General features: G+C 34.8%; 1 protein-coding gene across 5 annotated transcripts in view; it reads left to right on the top strand.

The window, feature by feature from the left end:
* The window catches only part of LOC111515710 (protein FAM13C), a 71084-nt gene that overhangs the window by 32610 nt on the left and 15814 nt on the right, over window positions 1-22660 (top strand). For 2 of the 5 annotated variants that reach the window (XM_074171110.1, XM_074171111.1), the window contains exon 2: window positions 1956-2244. The exons of 1 other annotated variant lie outside the window; for it this stretch is intronic. Coding sequence is in view for 1 of the 4 variants with exons in the window: in XM_074171108.1 (XP_074027209.1) it covers window positions 14068-14101 (34 nt within the window). In the remaining 3 variants the exon portion in view is untranslated. Of the gene's footprint in view, window positions 1-1955; window positions 2245-8677; window positions 8700-13944; window positions 14102-22660 lie in introns of those variants that run through there. 2 more of the 5 variants (XM_074171112.1, XM_074171108.1) reach the window with 2 other exon arrangements.

Below are 22660 nucleotides of genomic sequence, written 5' to 3'. Positions count from 1 at the left end.
TCTTCTTAACACTTGAATGAATCGAGTTCCGTAGAAAAAAAAGTTTCATTACCATTTTTCAAAAAGTTATTCAAATGTTAACTAACAAATTTTTTTCCATTCTCCGTTGGTATAAATAATGGGATAAAAGGTACAAATAATTGGCTTATACATTTAAAACTTCGTGGAGCCCTTTTGAATTTGTTTATTAAATTGTTTTAAACAAATAGAAAAATTCAATATTTTTGAAAAATTTTTTTTGCTATTTTTTTGTCTAGAGATAATTATGATTAAAAAAATTTTGTTTCCAAATTTTAATTTTTAACTGTTTGAAATCGATTTTTTTATTTCGATTGTTTAAATGATTGGTTAAGAAATAATTTTGCTTTTAAAAATCATAATGTACACTTTCAAATAGTTTGTCAAAAAAAAGTTTATTAGTTTAACAATTTGTTATAAACAAATATTGACCAACGTTATATTTTTTCTGAAGCAGAAAAAAAATTATAAAAACAGCTATATATAAAAAAATTCATAATTTTTTTTTATTTATTAAATTAGAATTTTTTTCTGTTTCAGAAAAAAAATATAACGTTGGTAAATATTTGTTTATAACAAATTGTTAAACTAAAAAACACTAAAATGAAAAATTAAAAATAATTTTTTTGCTCAACTAATTATTCAAACAATGGAAATATGAAAAAATATGAAAGCTATAATTATCTCTAGACCACAAAATAGTGAAAAAATTTTTTTTTTCAAATATTGAATTTCTCTATTTGTTTAAAACAATTTCATAAACAAATCACTTAAAAATTCATATCCTCTGGTAATAACTGCCATTGTTTAATGTGAAAACAGACAGCTAAATATCAATTAATTGAAAAAAATGTTTATCAACAATTTTTAGATATTTCATTTTGCAATAGTTATAGAAAATCATGATTAACAAATTGATAAATGTTTATGAACCTTTATAGCAGGATCGTGTGAAGTATATATATCAAAAGGGCTCCACGAAGTTTAAAATTTATAGGCCAATTATTTATACCTTTTATCCCATTATTTATGCCAACGGAGATTGGGAAAAAATTTGTTAGTTAACAATTGAATAACTTTTGGAAAAATAGTGATAAAACTTTTTTTTCTACGGGACTCGATTCATTCAAGTGTTAAGAAGATACTAGATTTTTTCAAATTTTTAAAATGAAATTTTATATTAAAAAAAAATATTTCTTTTGATAAAATTCTTTAGCGGCAGCGCGCGCATGCCGTAACAGCCGCGCGGAACCCTATTTTCAACGTCAAATTAAAATTATAAATAATGGAGATAGAGTTTCGGGAGTCGGGACTTTTTTATCGAAAATTTCCACCTCTTCAACGAGCTTTTTTCAAAATTGCTTAAATATTAATATATTTTGAGTTATTAACGAAAAACTAAATACCATTTTTTTCAAATCTTATTTAGTTAATAACAATTGCAATTTTTTACCTGCACCAAAATCCTTCAAAAACATTTTTCTAATGGTGATTCCGAATCGAATGAGCTATCGCCAATGTTTTTAGGACCTTTATCTCTATTTTTCATGTTTTTGAACTTGTTGATTAGACTATTCACGATAGAGTTGCCAGATTGCAACCTTAGGGTTGCCAAATCCCGAAACATAAAAAGCAACCTATCGAATTTTACATAGCTGAAACTGTGAAAATTATCCTTATATGTTACGAAAAATGACACTAATTTGCAATGCCCAGAACCCCCCATACTGATATGTGTAACACCACTGCCTTATCTATCGTGTAGTTTTCGTCAACCCTGTATATTTTGTAGTTCACAAAGTTAAAACTGTAAAAAATATGTTACGAAAAATCACACTAATTTGCAATGCCTAGAACCCTACACACCGATATCTGTCAATACCGCCGCCCTATCTAACGCTTCATTTCGTCAACCCTGTATTTTCCTTATTTTGCAGGTTCGAACTAGTCAGCGTCCGAGACCGAATAGTGTGTGGCGGGCCGGACTCAGGCACATGCTGAAATTTCGACTGGTTTCAACGCACTTTTTGAAACAGCCATAGATTGCCATGTGTCGTGATAGAGATATGAACCCGCTGTGTTTGACATCGTCCATCATCTACTAAGAACAACTCGTTCATTTTTGTCGTAGCTAGTAAAAGTTTCTTTATCGCGAGTAACCGCGGCCGACACCGATCTAGTTTTAAAAAATCTTCCAGAGGCTGCCCATCAGATACTACGATTCAGGTAAGCATATTTTTCATGTAATTTTTTTTCATTTTTGACGTATTTTATTCAACATCAACAGTTCAGAATACAACAAACAAAATAAATATTTTCTAGCGGGGTGGATTTAAGATTTGATACTGGAGGAAGCTCTCAGAAGCCCAACCGTTATTAGTCTAATCAACAGGTTCAAAAACATGAAAAATAGAGATAAAGATCCTAAAAATATGAGCGATAACTCATTCGATTCGGAATCACCTCTAGAAAAATGTTTTTGAAGGATTTTGGTGCAGGTAAAAAATTGCAATTGCAATTAACAAAATAAGATTAAAAAAATGGTATTTAGTTTTTCGCTGATAACTCGAAAAATATTAATATTTAAGCAATTTTGAAAAAAGTTCTGATAAAAAAGTCCCTACACCCGAAACTCTATCTCCATCGTTTATAATTTTAATTTGACATTAAAAATAGGGTTCCGCGCGGTTGTTACGGCATGCGCGCGCTGCCGCTAAAGAGAGTTTATCAAAAGAAATAATTTTTTTATAACATAAAATGTCATTTTAAAAATTTGAAAAAAATCTAGTATCTTTTTAACACTTCAGTGGAGCGAGTCCCGTAGGAAAAAAAGTTTTATCATCATTTTTCATAATGTTATTCAATTGTTAATTAACAAATTTTTTCCCAATCTCCGTTGTCATAAATAATGGGATGAAAGGTATAAATAATTGCCCTATAAATTTTAAACTTCGTGGATCATACGATCCTGCGATAAAAGTTCATAAAAATTTATTAATTTGTTAATTATGATTTTTTATAACCATTGCAAAGGGAAATATCTAAAAATTGTTGATAAATTTTTTTTTCAATTGATATTTAGCTATGTCTGGTTTCACATTGAGCAATGGCAGTTATTATTGTGGGATATGATTTTTTTACGTTATCTGTTTATTAAATTGTTTTAAATAAATAGAGAAATTAAATATATTCGAAGAATTTTTTTTGCTATTTTGTTGTCTAGAGATAATTATGATTTAAAAAAAAATATTTTTTTCAATTTTAATTTTTAATTGTTTAAAATTGATTTTTTTTCATTTCGATTGTTTAAATAATTAGTTAAGAAATAATTTTGCTTTTGAAAATCATAATTCACACTTTTAAATAGTTTGTCAAAAAAAAATTTGTTATTTAATTGGTAATTAGTTTAACAATTTGTTATGAACAAATATTGACCAACGTTATATTTTTTCTGAAGCAGAAAAAAATTATAAAAACAGCTATATATAAAAAAGTGTCATAAAAACATTGTTTAAATTTATTATAATATGATTTTTTATGGCACTATTTTATATATATATCTATTTTTATAATTTTTTTTCTGCTACAGAAAAAAGTGCCATAAAAACATTGTTTAAATTTATTATAATATAATTTTTTATGCAATAGATTATTATTCAGCCAAAGAAGAATTTTTCTCACATTGATTTCAGCAGTTTCATAGACTGTATCCCAACCTTCACCAGTGAAGATCAAGGCCGTATCATCAGCATAACACACTATATGACCGTGAAATTCATTAATTTGTGCAATTGCGTTTATGTAAACAAGAAAAAGAATCGGGCCAAGTACTGAACCTTGGGGTATACCAACATTGATTTGTAATGTTGTACTGAGCTTGCTACCAATTTTAACAGTTTGGGTCCGTTCTTTTAAATAATTCTGCATTAGTTGCAGAGCATGACCTCTAATACCATAATTACACAATTTTTGGAGTAGGATTTCATGTGACACAGTATCGAACGCCTTTGCCAAGTCCATAAATACCGCAAGACATTTCGAAGATTTGTCCAAGGCCCTTACTGTTTGTTCTACGAAGTCGAGCACGGCATTTTCTGTATTCGATTTGTTTATGAACCCGAATTGTTGTTGTGTTATTACCTGATGTTTACTAAAGAAATCCATTATTCGATTTTTGACAGATTGCTCGAATAGTTTCGCAAAATTATTGATGACAGAAATTGGTCGGTAATTGCATATTTCACTTTGACTTCCAGATTTAAAGACAAGTAACATTCATTTTATCTTGTACTTAAAAATGGCTCTACCATATTCACCGGATATTACCTCACAATAGATCACCTTTCCATATTTTGCAGTGTGAAACAAACATTTGATCATCACCTTGAACCTGTCTTTTATGTAACAGGCAATTCAATCCATTACGATTTTATATTCATTAGTATTTTCATTGTGGAACGAAATTTTAAAACCAGTTTTGGCACCAGTAACTCTAAAATTATTAAACTGGTGACAACCGTTGAAATTATTTTGTGTCATATATAGGGCGATTCTTCATAATATTCAAGGAGATTATTGGGTAAATATTCGTTTTGAAGGCACCCGACAATTTTGAAAAAATGTTAGAGTGTACTTACGTATTTTGATGTTACGGCTCTTCAAAGTTCAGAAAAGGGCAACTTGTCAGCCTTCTTCTTCACAAGATTGACTATTTAAAAACACAAGCATTTATTTACTAGGTCACCTTTACACCATATTCCTCCTTCCTTGACACTTTTCACTTTAACAATCAACATTTTTTCAACAAAAATGTTAAAAAATGTACGGAGCTGCTTTTTGGTTATATATCTCTGTATTTTACGTTTTTAAGGTTAAAGGCATTCTTGGTACGACTGATGCTGTCAGTATTCCTAAAGTAATTCAAATGTTTTTCATTCTTTAGATCATAAGTTAGTTTTTGGTGGTATATAAAATGAATTTAAGAACTAAACTAACAGCAGCTTATATTCCGCAAAATAAACCTAGTGAGTATGAGTTATACACAAATTTTGTACAGCACAATTTTTTCCAATTCCAATTTACAGTCAAATAAGGTTCCCATTCTAGCACTTTTTTTAAAACTACAGCAAATGTACGAAGCTTCTTTCTTCGGTATTTTGATTTTCCGTTTTTTGCTACATCTATACAATGAAGTGTCATAATTCAATTTGCACTTCTCATTGCAATTGGTTCGACGTATTGTTGCTGCAAACACTCCTACTTGAACTAAATAAAGAATTAAATTTTCTCTTACTGTCACAAAATTATTAATTTCATTCAAATTAATGTTGTGTTTTTCTAATCACTCACGTCAAACTAAAAATCCAAATCTACGAATTTGAAATAGTAGGCGGCGGCAAATACCAACCGCTTTTTTCTGAAATGTCACTAGTAAATAACCTAGAAATAAAAGAATATCACCAGGAAAAGCATTCGTTTTTAAATTAAGTTTTTTATAAGAAAAATGTTGATTATTGAATTGAAAATTGTCAATTAAGGAGGAATAAGGTGTAAAAGTGACCTAGTGAATAAATGCTTGTGTTTCTAAATAGTTTATCTTGTGAAAAAATAAGGATGAAAAGTTGCCCTTTTCTGAACTTTGAAGGGCCTTAACTTTGTGAATAATGGAGAGCGCCGCTTTTTCCTCTCGGATTCGTAATCTACACATCAAAATACGTAAGTACACTAAAAAATTTTTTCAAAATCGCCGGGTGCCCTCATATCGAATATTTACCCTAAAGTTTGAAATATTTTTTTTAACGATAACTTTGGTATGATTCTGAAATTCTCGTGAAACACACATATAGTATGTATGAAAACATAATTTTTCTGTTTTGGCTAGTGGTGTCTGTGTCGAATTTGAAGAAGAATTGAAAATGAATAGCTGAAAATAACAATTATATTAACCAAAAAAAACTTGAAATGAAATAATAGTGAAATAAAATACAAGTAAAAATAGAACAATTGAATAAATAAAAATAAAGAAATGAATAAAGAAAATAAAAATAAAAAGTGGTGAGATTCCAAGTCACGTTAGTTCACGACGTTTCGATTGTTAGTATCTACAATCGTCTTCAGGTGATGACTGGACTGATTCCTCCGAGAGATGACTATTTATAGGTCGTTCGAGTACTTTCACTTATCCCCGCTTTCCATTTTCCGCTTCACTGGTTCCGTGGGAGATGACCGTTTTGGCGGGAGTTGGCCATTTTTCGCTTGATGATGGGTTTCCATATGTTTGTTTGAAGGTGATTGACAATGTTTCGTGATGAATTTCACTAGTTCGGACTTTCATTGTCTACTATATAAAATGATTTGAAATCCCTGAAACAAGTAAAAAAGAATAATTAAAAAAGAATAGTTGAAAATAACAATTATATTAAGCAACAATAAACCTGAAATGAAATGATAGTGAAATAACCTACAAGTAAAAATATAATAATTGAATAAATAAAAAATTAAAGGAATGCAAAAAAGAAAATAATAAAAAATAAAAAAGTGTAGAGATTCCAAGTCACGTTAGTTCACGACGTTTCGATTGTTGGTATCTACAATCGTCTTCGGGTGATGACTGGACTGATTCCTCCGAGAGATGACTATTTTATAGGTCGTTGAAATACTTTCACTTTCTCTACTTTCCATTTTCCACTTCACTGATTCCGTGAGAGATGACCGATTTGGCGGGAGTTGGTCATTTTCCGTTTGATGATGGGTTTCCATATGTTTCGTATATATACGCTAGCCTGGCTGAATACGTTGTTGGACAACATGTATGCGGCTTCCTTAAATTTTCTCCTGAACCAATGTTCCTCTCTGTGCAAGATATCAGCTTGGGACCACTCGATGTTGTGTTGATGGGTCCAAACATGGTCTGCTATTCCTGATTTGCTGGTTTCTCCTCGCTGTGTGTGTTTCTTGTGCTCGGCAATGCGAACATTCAATGGCCTCTTAGTTTCACCAATATAGGATTTTCCACACTCACAGGGTATCCGGTAAATGCAATTCTTGGAATCGCAGTCCGCGTTTGGTGGCCTGATTTTCGTGAGGCTGCTACGGATAGTGTTACCGGATCTGAAGCAGGTTCTGATGTTATACTTGGAACCAATTCTTCTTATCCTCTCCGATATTCCTCTAATGTAGGGAAGTGCAAGCACTGGTTGTGACGGCTTCTCTTCCTTGCGAGGCTCCTGCTGTCTTCTAGCCAAAGTCTTTTCTACCATCGCTTTAGAGTAGCCATTCCGTTGAAGATCATTTTTGATGATGTCTAATTCCTTCTCAAGACCTTCCTTCGTATTACAAAGCCCAAAAGCACGGTCTAATAGAGTCTTGATGATTTCTTTTTTTTTTGAGGTCACACAGGATGATCAACTAATTAGTTTCGACGTGGAAAGCCGTTACACCAACGTTCCGGTCGAAGAAGCACTCCAAATCATACAGAGAAAGCTATCCGAAGACGAGAACCTGAAAGAGAGAACGAATCTACCTATAGAAGTAATCATGGAATTACTAGGATGCTGTGCACGAAACTGTTATTTCCAAGTGAAAGACGAATTCTTTACACAAGATGAGGGACTGCCAATGGGATCGCCACTTTCACTAACGTGACTTGGAATCTCTCCACTTTTTATTTTTATTTTCTTTTTTCATTTCTTTATTTTTATTTGTTCAATTTTTCTATTTTTACTTGTATTTTATTTCACTATTATTTCATTTCAGGTTTTTTTTGGTTAATATAATTGTTATTTTCAGCTATTCATTTTCAATTCTTCTTTTTTTACTTGTTTCAGGGATTTCAAATCATTTTATATAGTAGATAATGGAAGTCCGAACTAATGAAATTCATCATGAAACATTGTCAATCACCTTCAAACAAATAGAAAGTTTCAATTCTATTTTCTTCATTATGATTTCCTACCACGTAATAACGGCTATAGATCCATCAATTTATTATTTGTTATTCTTGGAAATTCCGAGGTAAATGTCGAAATGACAATTTCATGCTCGTTCTTGGAGTAAAAATCATTTCTGAAATCCTCTATACTTTCCACGGAAGTCTAGAAGGGCCATACACTATCATTTGTTTCTCTTAGAGATTCCGACCTCAAAAATCCAAATTTCTAATTGATTCTAAGGAAAAGAGGCCTTAAGATATGAAAAATGAAAATATTTTCTGTATTTTTTTAAACAGATTTTTAAACCTACTTTCCTGTGTTGGAGTTATCTATTTTTTGTACTTCAAAAGCCTATAGACTTTTTTGGATTTTCCTTGACTTTCTACCCTATCAACATTCACCTAACTGTTCACATAGCATTTACATTTTTCTAAAATATATATACTGCCCAGTACTTGTGAATATCACTTCGAACGTCAGTACCTATTTATCTAAATTTGTAGATTATAAACCAGTATTATCTTATCTGGTAACCCATTTTGTCTTATAATCTATTCCCTATAATCCAGTATTATCAGTATTAACTTTTTGAGGTTGAGTTTCATCTCTGGTATCTTTCACCCTTGTTATGTTCTCTTTTAGTTGTGTACAGATTTGCTTAGCGCTTTAACTTAACGTAACTTTTTGTATCATCGCCATAAGATCCTCTGGAGGACGTAAAATAAATAAATCAATATATGTGAGTGTGTGGTAAGTACGTAGTTTCAAAAATATCATTTCAATAGCATAACCTCTAATATTAATCTCTCAAAGGAGTTTTTTCATTATTTGTTTTTGAGAGATTATTATTGTGCTTACATGGAAGTTTCAACATTTCTAAATTCTGCTGATCAAAATTCAATGCTTGGTGCCAGAAACTCTCCCAGTATCAACTAGTCGGTTCTAGGCACAGTTTGTATTTTAATCCTGGTTCTATGGCTCATGCTATTTCACTTTCGGTTTAACAACACAACAAAAGAAAAAAGTCACTGTGAACAATATTGAGTCCTGAATAAAATAGCGTCGAGTATTACTGTTGTATTATACAAGATGTAATATTCGTTTGTTTACTCTAACTTTACTTAATTTGGTCTGATTGGCGTTCAAGATATCAAATGCATTAATAGGGTTTTTGTTAAATAATTACATCATTTTAGTGATTTGTACCTACTATCAACATGCCTATTTCTATACCGGGTGTCCCAGAGCTTTTAGGCCAGCAGATATCTCAGTCACCTGCAGAAAAAAATTGAAAAAAAATATGTATATCATAGAAGACCACCAGCACTTTCATGTAGCAGAGCAAAATCCACCCCCTCGCGAGCAACCCCTGCGAAACCACCCCTAACTTTTGTTTTTCAAATGGCAACCCCATGTTTGTTTTGGTTCAACTTACAGTCTTTTTCATTTCTCGGTCAATGATGTATCATGGTAGGTAGAATGACATGCAGAATCATAGAAAATAAAAACACAAATGAAATATTAATGTTTAAGGTCATCTGTATTTTGATACATGATACTACAGAAAATGTTCAAAATGTTGGCCAGCACTTGCCACACATGCTTCAAGTCGCCGAATCAGCGCGCGAGTACAGGAAGCCCTAATCATTTCCGGAGTAACGGTATGACAAGCCTCTAAAATTTTTTGGGTTAAATCGTCAATATTGATTGGTTGTGTTTCGAAGGCAACTCGTTTCAGATATCCCCACAGGAAAAAGTCCAGTGGCGTGAGATCTGGAAACGTGCAGGCCATCGCACAGGTCCACTATTTCCAATCCAACGGTCTCGAAAAGTATCATTGAGGAATGTAGTAACTACATTATGGTTATGTGCAGGAGCACCATCTTGTTGCCACCACATTTGTTGTCGTTCTTCAAGTGGAATATTTTCCAGGAGGGCAGGTGAACAATTTTCCAAGAAATGTAAATATCGGTGGCCCGTCAAAGTGTCTTGGAAAAAATGGGGCCCGATGAGTCGTCCATTATGTAAACCACACCACACGTTCACACCCCACATTGTTTGGAAATTGGTTTCTCTAATCCAGTGAGGGTTGTCCTGTGACCAATAGTGCATGTTATGTCGATTAACAGTACCATTATTATGGAAGCGGGATTCGTCACTCCACAAGATTTGATTGAGGATGTTTGGATTGTCATGGACTAAAACTTGAATGTGAGCAATTAATGCCGTTCGTCTTTCGAAATCGGTAGGTCTGAGTCCTTGGTGTAAATGAATTTTGAAGGGATGATACTTGTACTGTTTGAAAATTCTTTGCACAGATGACTTACTGATCCCAATCTCTACCGCCAATGCACGAACCGAAATATGAGGATGTGCTTCGGCGTAGGCCAACACATTTATGCAATTTTCCTGAGTTCGCACGGGAGTAGGATGTACTTGATCTGTTTTTCCTGAAAATGATCCCGTTCACATGGTATTTTCTACATACGAAAACGTATTACGACCTGGTTGTCGACGATCAGGAAAGCGCTGCCCATACAGCCTCTCCGCAGCACGTTTATTCTTTCGGCATTCACCAAAAATTAAAAGCATATCAACGTATTCGTTGGGAGTGAAGGTAAAAGGCATTTTGATATACAACAACAATATCACGACTGATGGCAATGTGTCATCCAGATATCAGAGGAATGAAAGGAAGCACAAAAAGTTCTAACATTTTATCGCCTCTTTTTCTGCGTAGCGTCCACTTTTTCTGGTGTCTACAATGCAGAACAATTCGATCAGTCCAGTTAATAGTACCCACTAACGTATTCAATTTTCTCGAACAATTATAATATATCGTTGGTTGAGAAATAACAAGAGCTGTCAGTTGAACGACAAACAACATGGGGTTGCCATTTGAAAAACAAAAGTTAGGGGTGGTTTCGCAGTGGTTGCTCGCGAGGGGGTGGATTTTGCTCTGCTACATGAAAGTGCTGGTGGTCTTCTATGATATACATATTTTTTTTCAATTTTTTTCTGCAGGTGACTGAGATACCTGCTGGCCTGAAAGCTCTGGGACACCCGGTATATGTTATTTTTGAGCATACATTTTCGAAAATGATGTTCGCCAAGTGTGCATTTGAAAGACAATTTGTTTACCTACTTATTTTGTATATTGAATGTCACAAGATATTTTGTTATTCAAATTATCCTCGGTTTTTCCTCAATATTGTGGTACCGTTTGCAAACAAGAGTTAGTTTACAAACATTCAAAAGGTCATGAACATAAATCAGGAAGAGCATTAGGCCTAGAACTGACCCTTGTGGAAGTCCATAACTCATTCCAGTTATGACATGTCAGATATGATTCAAACCGCCTTCACAGCCTTATGCGTGAAAATTCCTCATTATTATATATTATTTGCTAACTAGAAACCTGATTAATGTAGTATTTCAATTATTTCTGTATATTTGTGTTATTTGTGATCATTATTGCGAGAGCTTTGATCAACAACTCGATTGAACCTACTATGCGTGAAATAAGCGATTAGTAAACGGATAACGTTTATTTTCATGATTCTATTTTTAGGAAAACACTTCCGATTAGAGTTAATTCTGAAAACAAACATTGGATTTGTCATAACAGAGGCGTACCAGTAGACGAAAACACTTTAAGCCTTGACTGTTATCACATTTCCCCTCCACTTCTGTTTTGTAATTTTTATCAAGAAAGTTGGACGCTCAATGTGAAATTGGATGATGCCGTAGATTTTTATTTTGGATTTAACTGAAATTAATGTGAACAATCGTCTATTGTAGCCTATTGTAGAATACAAAAAAATAGATTCTGGTTTTCGGCACCAAAAGGTGCCGAAAATTTACGGGAAATTTTCAAAAATCCGAATTTTCCGAAATTCTAATATTTGGTTATTCATATCTTCTTTTTTGAGTTTATTTCGGAAAAAGATATATTTGAGGCGCCAAAAAATCTTAATACAAGATAACTACTAGTATCGATATGATGTTCAGTTTCATCGTGAATAATTGTATCTTTTTGTTCAATCTCGCTATAACTTCTTCCTTCCTGTTCGTGTGTGCCCTATACTGAAAAAAAAAAAATTCAGAACGTTTCAAAATCACCATTTAAAAATTACGTCTCAAATGTACCTAGTGAGTTCCAAAATTACCTTTAAAAAAAGATATCCCAGTACGTTTCAAAATAACGTGTCAAAATCACTTAGTATGTTCCAAATTTACCTGGAAAGGGATATCCCGGTACATTTCAAAATTACCGTTTTGAAATTACGTACCAAAATTGCCGTTTCAAAATTACCTAGTATGTTCCAAAATTACCGTAAAAAATATATATAAGTGCGTTTTACCTGAAAAAAGAAGCCCTTGTGCGTTTCAAAATTACGTATGAAAATTACCGTTTCAAAATCAACTAGAACGTTTCAAAGTTACCTGAAAATAGATATTATGGAACGTTTCAAAATTACCGTTTCAAAATTACGTATCAAAATTACCTAGTGCGTTTCAAAATTACCTAAAAAAATAGATATCCCTGTACGTTTCACAAAATTGCGTGTCAAAATTACGTAGTACGTCTCAAAATTACCTGAAAAACATATCCCAGTACGTTTCAAAATTACGTGTCAAAATCAACGGTTCAAAATTACCTACTAGGTTTCAATATTGTCTTGACAAAAAGATATTCTAGTACGTATCAAAATCACCGTTTCATAATTACGTGTCGAAATTACCTAGTGCGTTTTAAAATTACCTGAAAAATGATATAGTACGTTTCAAAATAACCTTTTCAAAATTACCTGGTACGTTTCAAAATTACCAAGAGGCAATAATCTGCCTCTTTTATAAATTGTTTGATTACACTCAAAAACATATTTTTTGGCAGGTAACAAATAATATATTAGTTTACTAACATTATACCACCATAAGTCTTTCATTACTAACCTCACTTTTCATTATCAATTATCCTGTCTGAATTTAAATACATGGGTTTCACGGATTCTCTGATACTAAATTCTAAGTTATGTTGACAGAAAGCAGTTTATTGAATACAAGTTGTTGAAATCTCATAATTATTCTGTTAGTTCAGGAATGTCACTGGGTTCTAACTTGGACTCGTTGTTATTCATAATTTTTATAAGCAATGTCAAACCATAAACGTTCCAAATCAATTTTTTGAAAAGAATTTGAAGTGTTACAGCATAATTCAATCCTTTCCAGGCTGTCATCATTTGCAATCTGCTTGCGATAGTAATTGTATTGGAATATTGCGAAATACCACATTGTATACCACACTAAGGAAATTATCAGCTTGTTCTATAACTGCACTACTCGCCATAGTACTATAAATCGTTAAGAGGAAACAAAAGATTTGGGCATTATATACCTATTACAGAAAGTTTGTTTAACGCTAATTGACGAAATTGATGAACAGCTACGTTCAACAATGTATGGCAAAAAATCATGTTTCAACAAAAATTATATTCTTAATAAATTTAACAACGTTGCATTCATTTTAATCTTTTAATACAAACAAAATTTACTTTCATAAATAATTCTGTTTATGATTATTTGGTTTGCTGTAAAACATTCAAAGCACAAGTTTTAAATGAAACGAAATGTGGCAAATGACTAAATTAGACGATATTTTGACTTTTGAGCAGCCGTATATCCGAAAGTATATAAATTGGCTTTTATTAACAGCGTATCAGCGGACATAAATATGTATGTATCTGCGAGACCGCAAAGCTAGTTAATTAACTAATTGCCTTTGGGAGAAAATCGACCCACCGCCAACCCATCTCAGCCACCCATGACTAAACACAATTATCCATCTATTTCAGTCGATCAAGGCAACTGAATGGAATTTTTTCACAACGTGGCAAAACATCTGACATTGTGTCACAACCTCTAGGAAGGATACCCCGCATCATTTCCACCGTACTTGAAAGGATCTTTATTTATTGATTGCTTTTCCTTGTTTATTTTCAATAGTGGCAAGTGAGTGACAGGATGAATAACGTCGAGGTAGAATTAGAGTGTGAAAGCAAAGAAAGTTACAATTTCTCGGATATCGATAACGTTTTGCTGCTCCTTTTTTGCGATCATGTGGAACTTTGGCAAATGGTGCAAATACGTCGGTAAGCTTAATTTTCAGATAGAGAGTTGCCAATGATCTTTTATTTCGTGGATTCAACAGATATAGTCAATTTACAAACTTAGCTGAAAATGATATTTTATCTGACAGCTCAACTTTCTGGTCTTTCATACACAGTAAAAAAGATCATTCACGTATACCGGGTATAAATGAAACTTGATGATGAAGTATTTGATAAGCCTGGGCATATTGTCAATCAATTCGCCAAGTACTTCAGAAGTTATAGTTGGTTTCGGACGAGAATATGCTTCGTGAAAATTCTCATGATTCTGATTTAGATGCATTAAACATCCCTGCCTTCTCTAAAATCGATATTATATCTGCTTCAAAAAAATTAAGAAATAAACTCATTGCAGGCGTTGACAATGTTCCTAGTCTTGTGATAAAGGACTGTATCGACGTTCTCTGTATACCTCTAATAGGGATATTCAACTTAATTTTATCAACTTGTGCCTTCCCTGAGCAATGGAAAACGGCTCGAACTTGTCCGATATTAAAAAAAGGCGACTCTAGCGATATCACAAACTACAGGGCAATTTCAACTTTATGTAACTTTTCTAAACTCTTAGAGATACGTGTGCAAAGTGTTATGTACTCCCATATTCAAAAAGTTATTTCTCCTGCTCAGCATGGTTTCGTACAACAAAGATCATGTATGACAAATCTTGCATGTTCAAGTCAATATCTCTGTACGTACCTGGTCAAGAAAGAACAAGTCGATGTTGTTTATTTAGACTTTTAAAATGCCTTCGATAGAATAGACCATTACGTTATTTTCAGCAAATTGACAAAATTGGGACTCTCGAACCAACTGCTTACTCTAATCGAATCATATTTTGTTAACAGAAAACAATTCGTCGAATATGAATCTTTCAAATCGGTCCAGTACTCAGTTACATCTGGGGTACCACAAGGTTCTAATTTTGGACCTCTTTTATTTTTATTTTTTATTAATGACCTGGCAACGTCTTTGAATATTCCCAGCCTACTATTTGCAGACGACCTGAAACTATATTATAAAATCGACTCTGGTTACAACCTCTGGTTATAAGCAGAGGTTGTAACCAGAGTCGTAACTCTGGTTATAACCAGAGGTTGCAACCGGTTGAAACCACAGGGAAAAATCCTCCTGTTACAACCTTATTATTTTCATCGGAGTCTTTAAGAAATTAAAAACCTCATCAATTATATAATTATAAACAAATGTTAAATATAAGAACAAAAACATTCCCATAAAATATAAAAAATAAACATTTCCAACATAATAACTTTCATTGACTGATAAGAGTTTAGTTGTGGTGATAACTGAAATACCTAACCCAGTCGAATTAGGATTTGAAGAGTTGTAATGATCTCCTGAGGACGCTAACTTGGTTAGCAAAACGTCGAGAGACCGTATTTTTATCCTGGTATTGGGAAAGTGTTTTCAATAGATACAAAAAATTTTACTGACAATTTTCTTTCGGAATCCTTTGAAGGGGCTCACTGGCAATCTTATCATTGTATTATCAGGTTTATTTTCAATTTCACGAGAAAAATTGTGATGAATGAAGTTGTATAAAATTAAATTTCTCACAATTTTGGTCCCCATCAATTTTTTCGTAGAATCGATATTTTTCGATTTATACCTGAGAAGAGGTGAGGGTTAACCTAAGTATTCTATTATCGCGTTTATTATTGATGTTTTCGTATTATTATTTTTTGTTTTTTTTTTTGTTGATTGTCTTTGAAAATTTGATGTGTTGATAATGTGATTTGTTAAAATTATAATACCGATTATGATTCTGCCATAAGTAAATTCACATCAGCAAATATTGCAGTAATTATGAGTTGAAGAGAACCTGAATTATAGAAAATTCCAAACAACTTTGGTTATGAACATTTTTTTGTGTCCAATGAAGATTTAACTAGTTATTCAATACACGAAAAATATTTCCCTCTTTTCGAACGTGATTCGAAAAATAACGATCGTACGAAAAAATTGATAGGGACCAAAATTGTAGAAAATTTGATTTTTAAACTTTGTTTCATATAATAAAAAAAAGCGAGTTGTTCAATAAAGAAAATCACCCCCTTTTTCCGGGTATAAATCGAAAAATATCGATCCTAGGCAAAAATTGATGACAACCAAAATTATAGGAAAATTGATTTTCATCAAGTATCGGCCAGTCATATTCAATTAATTTTGTTATAAACAACTTTATGCTTGGAAGATTTTTCTGGCCCTATTTTTCGTGTAAAACTGACAATAACGATTTATTCGAAAAACAAAAAATCAACCCACAAATTCAAGATGGCGGATGGCGCCACAGGTCCGGTACCCCGGAAACTTGAATTAAGAATGCTGTTAACCCCCTAAAGAATTCTGAAATTGACAGTAAAAATGTTTGCACTGCTGGCCCCTTTTTTGAGCTAATTCGACTGGGCTAACTAAATATGTTTACTATTAGTTTCTTTACTTCAGCTGGAGCTTGGTCCGTATATTTCCAAATACAGAATAGACTCGCTCACTTGCAATATATCTGTGTATATATTGCTGTGTAGGTTTGCACTAAATCACATTAAACAATCAACACTTTAGACTCTGATGATTCGTAGTTCTTATTTGATTTAAACAATCTGCTACCATTTGCGAATAGAAATATTGTTTATCATACATTGAAAGGGAAAGATTTTTACGAGAGTTAATTATTGGAAAATAAAGGTTTTGGTTTTCTTAACTTTATACAACAAAATGTAGGAATCTTCCAAAGGATGAAAATTAACTCTTTACAGAGATGTGTAGATTATCCAAAGAAGTAACTTTCAGACTCAAACTGGAAAAAAAAGCCTTTTTGAAACAGCTCCTTCCATGTAAACATTGAATTGCACGAAAACAAAACCTATATGAACATTTATATGTCTTAGAATAAATGACATGAAACCTGAAATGACTGAAAAACTCCTCAGAAGATTATACACTGAGTAAACCGAATTCTCTTGAAAAACAAATTGTTTGATACTCAGATTGTTGAGTCTCATCTCAATTATTATATTGATAGTACAATTTTCATTAAATCCACATTCTATTATTTTTATCATATTGCGCCTTTTAACGGGATTGAGTCATAAAATACCAAGCCTTAAGATTGTTACTTTCAGAAATTCTCATCATTCAAATTTCAATTAGTTTTTATACCTAAGATTGTATCCCTCAAAATCCTTATAAAAATCCTTATAAATGGCCAGCTTACCTATTGCTCCGTAATCCATCACAAATCTCGAGAAATATTTGAAATTAGTAGAATTATAAAAGTACCCTATTGTATTTACTCTCTTGGGTTTTTCTAAGATTACACAAAGGATTAAGTCTGGTTCTGTAATATTTCTTTCATGAGTATTTCCATCTAGCTGTAGAAACTGAAAAGGTTGGTATTTGTGAATTTTCTCACCTGTGGGATGGGCGTTTTCAAATGTCTACCCAATGAGGTGCCTCCACCCCCGAATTATTCTCCTACCATAGAAAGTTGCTCAAATCTCAGTTCGATATTGTAATTTCAAAATTAAGTTAGTATAAGTTGAACCTTTGTAGAGAACAGTTGAAATAAACACTTATCTGTGCTATCTTAGCATTCCTTTTATTTGACACAAGACTTAGTGCAAGCCTTGTGTGTAACTCAAATACGGGCGATAAAACAATCATACGTCAAAACATTGGTCCTTCGAGCCGGATTAGTGTAAAAATGATCAGTGTTGTTTCTATAATCCGGAAAGCAGTAAGCTTTATTCATCGCAACTTTGCTGTAATTGCACAGTGATCATCCATATTCATTTGTGTGTCATTCATCGAAAGCCGGAAGTTCGCGCAACAAATCAGAGTCAAAAAAACCATCCAGTGTTCATCGACAACTTGAAGAAAATTAGTGCGATTTTCATTAATCATCATTCATTTGCTGACACTCCGACGAGTTAGTCGCCAGGAGCAAAACTCCAGTTCCCGGTGCCAATAGTCAATCATAATCTTGCCGAGTCTATTTCAATTACAGTTGGACAACAACAGTATCAGGAGATCCATATTCAGCGTGCAGGTAAGTCAGTTGGTACCACCTAAAACATACTTTTTTTTCTTTTTACTTCACCGCATCTATTTCGTACCGTATATTGTTATATACCATAATAAGATTCCAGTAATTGTATTAAAATGGCAGCGGAACAAATCAAAGCCTTGAAAAACAAACGCGCAGGTGCTAAACAATCGTTAACCAGGTATTCAAATTGCCTTAAAGCATTTGATCCATCTAGGGATTTTCCTGCTCTGGAAAAGAGATACAAGGAAATTGAAACAACTCGTGAAAAATTTGAAAGCGCTCAATCAGAGCTCGAATCGCTCTGTGAGCTTAGCGATGAGCATCACGAGTATGGCGATGAATTCGAAGATCTATATTTTGAAACTTATTCAATTGCTACAAACCTTTTATCTAACCGATTGCTCGAAACTACTGTTACAGCAACTCCTACAAAAACAAACGTATCGGTAACACACGCGAGTACAGATTCTGTTTCTGATCCGGAATCCCACAATTATAGCCAAACTAACAATATTGCCAACCCTGTAACTCAAGTTAATGTCGATTTAACATTCACTAGTACCGTTTCATTACCATCCAACGTCAGCCCTGCGTCAGTAAGCGCAGATCAGCCTCAGCAATCAATTACACAGCAACAACAGTTTGCTTCTGTTATCCCAAGCTCGCAACTTAGCGCAAAACTACCAACCATTGGTCTTCCTACATTTGATGGATCCATTAATACATGGTTGGATTTTCGTAACTTGTTTACTTCTTTAATCCATGAAGAGCCTAGCATCCCGTCTGTTCATAAGTTATTTTATCTTAAAGGCTGTTTACGCAAAGATGCTCTCGAGCGATATCATCTATGGACTTGTCGGCTCAAAACTATCTCATAGCTTGGAATTTACTGAAAGAGCAATACGATGATCCAAAATTCATTCGCGATAGCCATATAAATACACTACTGGACTTACCTAGTATATCGAAAGAATTTTAAACGCGAGAATTCGTAGATGGCGTCCAAACAAATATTCGGGTTCTTCAGACGTTGGGAGAACCCATCGATCAGTGGAATTCAATTTCAGTTTTAGTATTTCGAAGAAAGCTTGGCGAGCGTCTCTAAGAACGTTGGCAAGATTACAGAATTGACATTCCTAACCCGACACTTTCGCAGATGCTCACATTTTTCAACCGGCACGCTCGGCTGGAGGGTACTAAATCTCAAAATCAAGCACCGTTAGCCAAACCGTCTATATCTCGAGAAAGGGGTGAGACTGCTTACCAAAAGGCGGACTCACGCCCTCAGAAGGTCTACATGGCTGCTACTTCGCCAAATAGATGTCTTCATTGTGAAGGTGATCATTGGATATACTATTGCCCTGAATTCCTTACACTTAAGCCAAAACAGCGTCATGAAATTGCCAAAACGAGCAATTGGTGCAATAACTGTCTTCGCAAAGGTCATCGATCAGCTCAGTGTTCCTCTAGTAATTGCCGCACTTGCAATCGGAAACATCACACTCTATTGCATTTCGACAGCAACAAGCCAGCAGCTCCTAAAACTTCATCGTCGACAGCGGCTGCATCTTCCACTTTAACCTTACATACTCGCGTTGCTTCGGAAGCAAGATAGTGTCACCACCAAGATTCGTGTCGTGTTCGATGGATCAGCAAAGTCTTCAACCGGTATCTCACTAAATGATACCTTAATGGTTGGTCCCAAGCTGTCCCGCTGACATCGAAAAGATGTATAGGCAAATTCTCGTCGACTCAATTGACGCTCGTTATCAAAAAATTGTCCATCGGGACCATCCACCGGCTGTCATTAACAACTATGTCCTCAATTCTCTTACTTACGGTACAGCTTGTGCATCTCATTTGGCTGTTCGATCCTTGTACCAGCTAGCACAGGACCAATGTCATCTGTACCCTTTGACGGCTGTCGTTCTGACTAGGGACTTCTATGTTGACGACGTCCTCACTGGTGCCAACACCCATGAGGAGGCGTCCTGCCTGCGAGATCAGCTCGTCGAGCTTTTGAGAAAGGGAGGTTTTTACTTGCGCAAATGGGCCTCAAACGAACCCTCTCTTATCGTCAATTGTGCCGAGCATCCCACTTCTACACATATGTCTCTAGACCTCGAAGCTTCTATCAAAACTCTCGGTATACGGTGGAATGCTCGGAAAGATACGCTATTTTACCGCGTAAACATAGTTGCGCAAGAATCACACACCAAGCGAAGTATCCTTTCCCAAATTGCTAAATTATTTCATCCACTGGGTTTGCTAGGCCCAGTGATAGTATATGCCAAAATAATTACCTGGGATGAATCAGTCCCTCAAAACATACATGATATGTGGATCGCATATCAGTAACAACTTCCACTCCTGGAAAAATTACTCTTTCCTCGTTGTCTCATTAGCCCGAACGTTGTAAGTATTCAAATGCATGGATTCTGTGACGCGAGTTAAAAGGCCTACGGGGCTTGTATTTATTTGCGCACCACAAACTGCGAAGGTATTGTGCAAATTACTCTCATATGTTCTAAATCTCGTGTAGCGCCCGTCAGCGCGGTAAGTCTACCTCGCTTAGAGCTGTGCGCAGCAGCTTTGTTGGCAAATCTTTATTGTACTGTGCGAGAGTCACTTTTGAAGCCTATTAACGAGGTTCACCTCTGGTCAGATTCCACAATCACTCTACATTGGCTGCAAACAGCCCCTCATCGACTTAAAACTTTCGTAGCCAATCGCGTGGCAGACGTTCAGCGGAAAACTTCATACTGTCGTTGGCGCCACCTTTTTTCCACACAACACAATCCCGCCGATTACATATCTCGTGGCCAGCTGCCTAGCGAATTCATTCGAAATGGTTTATGGTCACAAGGCCCTTCTTGGCTGCCTCTACAGTCAAGTGCGTGGCCCGAAGGAGCTTTACAATTAGTCGAGATTCCCGAGTTAAAAACAAGCTCTGAAAAAATAACTGCTTGTATTGCTTTAAATTCAACGGGGGCAAGCATTCTGGAACGATATAGCTCATATATTCTACGAATTATTTTCAACACGCGTAATAAAAACCAGCCTCGTCGCGAAAACTTATCATTGAAGGATATCTCGGAGGCTCATACGCTAATTATTAAGCTTATCCAGTGCTCGACATTCTCAAAAGAAATTAATTGCCTCAAGAGAAACGAAAGTCTTTCCACGAATAGCCGGCTAATCCTACTCAACCCCTATCTCGATGATGTCGGCTTACTCAGGGTTGGTGGGTGACTCCAACTCTCGGAGCTACCAGAAAAATCTCGGCACCGTATATTGCTGCCGCAATCGAATCAAGATAAAGGTTTATGTAGCTATATATGTATGCATGGTCACCAAGGCCGTACATTTAGAATTGGTGTGTGACATCACCACCGAGGCCTTTTTAGCTAGCCTTAGGCGTCTTTTTGCCCGACGGGGAAAATCCCTAGAGATTCACTCTGATAACGCGGCTAATTTCGTAGGAGCTTCAAGAGTTATTCGAGTCCACAGATCATAAAACTGCTATGCAAAAGTTCATTGAGCATGAACGTATAGTTTGGCATTTTATACCACCCAGAGCACCTCATTTCGGAGGGCTTTGGGAGGCCGCCGTGAAATCTTTCAAGTTACATTTGATTCGATCTGTTGGCGACACACTATTAACTTACGATCAATTGGATACATACGTTGTTGAAATAGAAGCGATATTGAATCCCCGACCACTTTCCGCCATGTCTTCCGACCCTAACGATCTCCTTCCCTTGACCGCTGGTCATTTCCTCATTGGTGGTCCACTGACTACCTTTCCACAGGAAAATTTGGCGGACCTTCCTGCAAACCGCCTCTCAGCTTGGCAGCACGCTCAGAAGCTGAAACAGCACTTCTGGAATCGATGGCATCATGAATATCTCAACAATATCATCAGTCTTCACCGTCAAACCAAAGGACCTGAACTTAAAGTTGGCGATCTGGTTATCATGCATGAAGATAATCTGCCACCATTGGCCTGGGCCGTTGGCCGCATCATAGCTACCCATCCGGGTCCGGATGGCGTCATACGAGTTGCAACCGTGAGGACCAAGAACGGCGAATATAAGCGATGCAGCAAAAAAACTATGCCCACTGCTTATAGAATAGCGGTTCCCTAATGCTCTCATTTCTTTGAACTCAGTAGTTCAAGGGGGGCGGCCATGTTGAGTCTCATCTCAATTATTATATTGATAGTACAATTTTCATTAAATCCACATTCTATTATTTTTATCATATTGCGCCTTTTAACGGGATTGAGTCATGAAATACCAAGCCCTAAGATTGTTACTTTTAGAAATTCTCATCATTCAAATTTCAATCAGTTTTTATACCTAAGATTGTATCCCTCAAAATCAAAATCAAAAGGCTTATAAATGGCCAGCTTATTGCTCCGTAATCCATCACAAATCTCGAGAAATATTTGAAATTAGTAGAATTATAAATGT

This window comes from Leptinotarsa decemlineata, unplaced genomic scaffold (genome assembly GCF_025532065.1).
Source record: "Leptinotarsa decemlineata unplaced genomic scaffold, Ldec_3_MD MMD2_tig00000008_RagTag_RagTag, whole genome shotgun sequence".
In the NCBI taxonomy this organism is placed as follows: domain Eukaryota; kingdom Metazoa; phylum Arthropoda; class Insecta; order Coleoptera; family Chrysomelidae; genus Leptinotarsa; species Leptinotarsa decemlineata.
Note: the sequence above shows the minus strand (reverse complement) of the source record. Positions and strands in the feature narration are given on the sequence as shown.